At 43.0% G+C, this 5334-nt stretch overlaps 2 protein-coding genes across 2 annotated transcripts; both read right to left on the bottom strand.

Moving 5' to 3' along the window:
- On the bottom strand, nucleotides 1100-1696 carry LOC104768159. Its single transcript, XM_010492085.1, has one exon. The coding sequence runs from the start codon at nucleotides 1694-1696 to the stop codon at nucleotides 1100-1102; it is 597 nt and encodes a 198-aa protein (XP_010490387.1).
- LOC104768158 lies at nucleotides 1739-2812 on the bottom strand. The gene has a single exon (XM_010492084.1). It carries the CDS (start codon nucleotides 2810-2812, stop codon nucleotides 1739-1741), a length of 1074 nt encoding a protein of 357 aa, XP_010490386.1.

Below are 5334 nucleotides of genomic sequence, written 5' to 3'. Positions count from 1 at the left end.
CTGAATGCATCGTGGCAGGCTTCGTTCCATTCGAACTTCCCTTTGGTCTTGAGGAGTTGGTAGAAAGGTAGGCACTTGTTAGTTGACCTGGATATGAAAAGATTTAGGACCGCAATTCGTCCAGTTAGTCGCTGCACTTCCATAGCATTTTTTGGTGATGGTAGGTCGAGTATTACCTTAATTTGCTTGGGGTTTGCTTCAATGCCTTGCCGGGTCACCAAGTAGCCGAGGAATTCTTCCGATTTGACTGCAAAAGTGCACTTGGCTAGGTTTAGCTTCATTCCGTACTTGTTTAAGACGTCGAAACATTGTCGTAAATGGGTGATATGATCGTTTGCCCGCTGTGACTTGACAAGCATGTCGTCTATATAAACTTCCATCGTCCTGCCGAGTTGTTCAGCGAACATTTTATTGACCAGTCGTTGGTAAGTTGCCCCCGCGTTTTTTAAGCCAAAAGGCATGACCTTGTAGCAGTATGTCCCCCCTGTTTGTGATGAACGACGTTTTTTTGTCGGTCGTCTTTGTGCATTAATATCTGATTGTACCCGGAAAAGGCGTCCATGAAGGTCAGCAGCTCGTTTCCCGCGGTTGCTTCGACGAGTTGATCGATTCGTGGGAAAAGGAAACTATCCTTTGGGCAAGCTTTGTTTAGGTCGGTAAAATCCACGCAAAATCGCCATTTCCTGTTCTTCTTTTTGACGACTACTGGATTGGCAACCCATTCAGGATATTTTACTTCGACGATGGATCCAGCGCCAAGGAGTTTTTCCACTTCGTCGTTTACGGCTTGCGATCTTTCGGGTCCTAACTTGCGTCGTTTTTGCTTGACTGGTTTGTGTGTTGGATCGGCATTGAGTTCGTGAGTTGTGACGGTTGGGTCAATTCCTTTCATGTCAGTTACAGTCCATGCGAACGTCGATATATTTGTTTTGAGAAAAAGGATTAGCTCGCTTCGCATGACCGGGGTTATCTCTGTTCTGATATTCTTGTCAGTGTCGTCCAAACATATTTCTTCTGTTGTAGCGACGCCCTGCTGAATTGGGGTCGGCTTTCCGTCGGTCGGTGACGAGCTGTCGTCGCCGACCCGCTGCTTTGATTGCTATAACTTCTTTCCTGTGCGAATCCTGTGTTCGATCAGGAAGCAGGCTCTTGCACTCTGTTGGTTTCCGCGCAGCGTATATATACCTTTCGGGGTTGGGAATTTGACGCACTGATGATACGTCGATGGTACTGCTTTCATCTCATGGATCCACGAGGTCCCAAGGATTACGTTGTAGATAGTCGGCATGTCGATGACGGCGAACCTGAAATACCTGATCATGCTTCCCATGAAAATTGGCAGATCGATGGTGCCGACTGACATGATATGATCCCCATCAAAACCGGTCAAAGAATGGCATTCTGGCTTGACATCACTCTCTCCGATCTCCATTTGTGCCAGGACGTTCCTGAAGATCACGTTTACCGAACTTCCGGTGTCGATCAAAATTTTTGTGACCTCGCTTTCGCTGATCAATAGTTCGACGACCAGGGGATCGTTGTGAGGCAGATCCAAACCTTCTAGGTCATTATTGTCGAAGGAAATCGTTGCGTTTTCGGATCTGATTTTTGAAGGCCACGACTTCCTTATTTCGGCCTGCTTAGTATAGTCTCTTATTGACTTGACTGGGTCATTGCATCCTGTTAATCCACCCATGATCATGTTTATCCGTCTTATGGTTGGGGGGCGCTGGTCGGCTTATCGGTCTGTACGTTGCCGTTTTTCGTGATTGATGGCGCCTGGAGTTTCCATTTCGTCTTCGCTTTGATCGTCGAGGGTTTTGGAATCCTTGACAAATTTTCGAGCGATATTCTCAGCTCGCTTGATGTCGCTGTTACCGGGCCGGGTCGTCTTGCTTCTGTCAGATTCGATGACCATCATCCCTTTTTTGTATCGTTCCATCAGGATCATTTGGAGGTAACGACATTCCTCAGTCGCGTGGGTGGTACTTTGGTGATAATCACAATACTGGGTCGCACTGCTCTCACTTCCTTCCTTCCGGATGTATTTATTTTCGCAGATCGCAAAAGTTCGACGAGTTCGATCTTGATTTATGGTAAAGTGTTGTCGTGGCTCGACGTATTCGACTTTCGGAGCTGTGATTACTGGCTGCTTGGTCGCGACGCTTGTTTCGCCGGAGTGTTTCTTAGCGTTGACCATTTTCTCTTCTTCAAGCTCGATGTGTTTCGCGGCTCGTCCCAGGGCGTCAGCTATGGTTTCCACATGAGTTAAAGATAGCTCTTCTTTAAATCGAGACTCGTACCAAAGTGCGTTCTTGAGTGCAATGATAGCAGCCGCATCTAGGATCGAGACGTTGACGACGACCTCTCTAAAGCGTCCAATAAAACACCAGAGTGATTCATTTCGTTGTTGAGTCAGTGCGTATAGGTCGGCATGAGAGTTCTTGTTTTCCATTAGAACAGAGAATTGCTTTAAGATTGCAGTTATCAGGTCCTTGATACTATCGATTGACCCAGGTGGGAGTCTTGAGAACCAGCTTAAAGCGGTTCCTGTCAAATGCTCGGCAAAGATCTGGCAGGTTCCAGCATCATATTCCATCGGGCTGAACTGTAAAGGGCCGAGGGATATGCCGAAAGTAAGCAAGAAGTCTCGCGGATCGACCATGCCGTCATAATAGCCCAACCTTGGCTTAACTGCACGTTTTACCGCCGTAGTAGCGAGTCTTCTAGAGAACGGGGTTCGTTGCGTTGCTTCGAGCATAAGATCTACTTCAGGTGCTTTACTTGTTGCTCTATGGAAGACTGTTACCATTTCTTGCATCTTCTCTCAAATTTCTTTCAGCTCAGCGTCCTTTGTCCCATTGTCTCGCTCGTCGATGTGTGGGGCGGGATTGCGCTCTGGTTGACCTCCTCGTACACTTGTCTCTAGCGTCGTCCTGGCTGGGATGAAACTTGCCAAATTTTGCCTAGTGGAGTGGAGATGGTTGATCTCGTCCTGAGAGTTGATATGTGCTGCAGTCAGCGCGTCTAACCGAGTATTAGTTCGCTCTTCTTGTTGGTTGAGACGCATCAATATCCCGCGAAAGAGTTCGTCTATACTGGAAACGGGTTAGCTACTGAGCAATGCGAGGTGCGCAGGATTCAGCGTTGGCTCTTCGGTCGCCGGGCTGGTTAAGTTTGTCGCAATGACGAGCGTCCCTGGGCTCTCTGTCGCCACAGCCTTTCTTGGGGCGTCCGGAATTGGGAGTGTGGTTTGTTCCCCTTGATCCGCCGCTGGAGTGGTCGTTCCACCCGATGAACCAGCTTCCTTACTTCCTTTTTTAGTAACAATGGTCATCTCGTCTAGTTGTTGTAGGTCCGTTCTTCAAACTTTTAAAGAAGATTTCGACTTGGCTCCCCCTACCTGGCGCGCCAAATTGTTGATGTCGAAATCGGCCACAATTAGAATGTTTAAGTTCGGTAAAAGGATAGTCGAAGTTTTCTTCTATTAATCGGTGTCGAAGCACAAAAGACGGGTTACAATACAACTTAGACGAGTTAGCAAGTAATGAACGAGTTTAGAATGGACGAGTTAGATGGACGAGTCTTCGACTCCTTCGCTTTTAACCTTTAACGGGTAAAAAACCTTGTCTCTCCTTTTTTCTCTCCCCTTGATCGAACGCCGTGCGCCCGCTTTTATAGGGAACTGTGTCGGTTTGTCCATTACAAAGACCAAAATACCCCTTCCCTTCCTGAAGGTTTATTTGGGCCTTCTTATGGGCTGGGCCTTTTGTTAGGTTACAGGCCTACCCCTAACACCATTTCAGATTCCGATCGTGTATCAATTCTTCACCAAATCGTGTATCAATTCCGATCTCAGATTTGAGATTCACGATGAAATGTGAATCTTATGGCTTTTTATTGAGTTATTAGGTGAATTTGTAGTCTTATGGCTTGAACGAGAAGCCTTGGGTCAATAAAGTAGTGGCACACAGAGCCACAACTAGAATCTTCAAAATCTCATGATTGATTTTGGTTGTTAATGTCCCAAATCAATAATTTTGCTTGTAAAATTTTAGGATCAAGAAAAAAGATTTTAATGGGTATTTGATTCAATTCACAGATTCTGTTTCATCCTTATAGCTTATCTCATTTGCTTGTGTCTGGTGGATTTTTAACCTTTCTTTCATTCTTTGGACTCTGTAGGAGCTGCATCATAAAACAAGGAGTTTAATTTTGAGAGTAATCCATCAGTGTGGCGATGTCACTTGTTGAGTGAAAGAAGAGGAGGAAGAGATTTGTTAGAAGTAAGAAAAGTTTTGAAAGGTCTAATTGTGGTGATGTCACTTGTTGAGTGAAGCAAGATGAGGAAGAGATTTGTTAGAAGTAAGAGAAGTTTGTCGTCGTCGTCGATTTCGATGTCTTCTACTTGTAGTTCTTCTGTTATAGAGTGGGCTAGTAGTGTTGATGATGCAGAGTATAGTGGTGGAGGATCTTTTGGTCCTAGATTTCTAGTTATCACAGTTTTTGGGATTTATGATTATTTATGAATGTTTTTCTAAAATTAAGAAGGCTTTCCTAAATATTAGAAAATTCTTCCTAAACATTATAAAATTTTTCCTAAATTTTAAAAAACGAGTATTTGAATATTTTATTTATGTTTGCGTCAATGTATTAGCTTGGTTCTTAATTTGAAAGTTTATAAGCCGTTTAAGAGTTTTAAGTTGAATGTGTTTTGTGATATTGGTGGTAATGGAAGTAGAACAAGGTTTTTAATAAAGAGAGAGATTATGAACATTTTGATTAGCAAAGGTAATGTCCATTTGGATGGTGTCTTTTGTGAAATAATTCGAATTTAATGCTATATTTTCATTAGCAAAGGTAATGTTCATTCTGTTTATATGAAATTCATAGTGTAAGTATCATTTAGGAAGGACTCTTTGAAATTTAGGAAGGACTCCTTAATGCATAGGAAGGCTTTCCTAAAAGTTTGATTTCTTAAAAAACCTTGTATATGGATATTTATTGTTATACTTCCACCAAACGAGAAGCTTGGCTTGTTAGTTACAATACTAGAGGGATGCAAGTTCGAGTTCTTGCAATCATCAATTTTTAATTTTTTAATCCTTTAAAAAAATTTTATGAACGTCTTCCAGAAATCCAAACTTTTTATGAAAGTTCTCCTGAAGTTTAAGATCTTTAAAGACTCCTTCCTAAACAATATTAAACCCTTCCTAAATTTTGAAAAAAGGAGTTTGATATGCAATCTGTTCGAAGCTAACCACACCACTGAACTCACAATTACTTAAGATTTACTGCACAAAATTAAATCACAATGAGAAAACATTACTTAAG

This window comes from Camelina sativa, chromosome 19, assembly GCF_000633955.1.
Source record: "Camelina sativa cultivar DH55 chromosome 19, Cs, whole genome shotgun sequence".
Classification (NCBI taxonomy): domain Eukaryota; kingdom Viridiplantae; phylum Streptophyta; class Magnoliopsida; order Brassicales; family Brassicaceae; genus Camelina; species Camelina sativa.
Note: the sequence above shows the minus strand (reverse complement) of the source record. Positions and strands in the feature narration are given on the sequence as shown.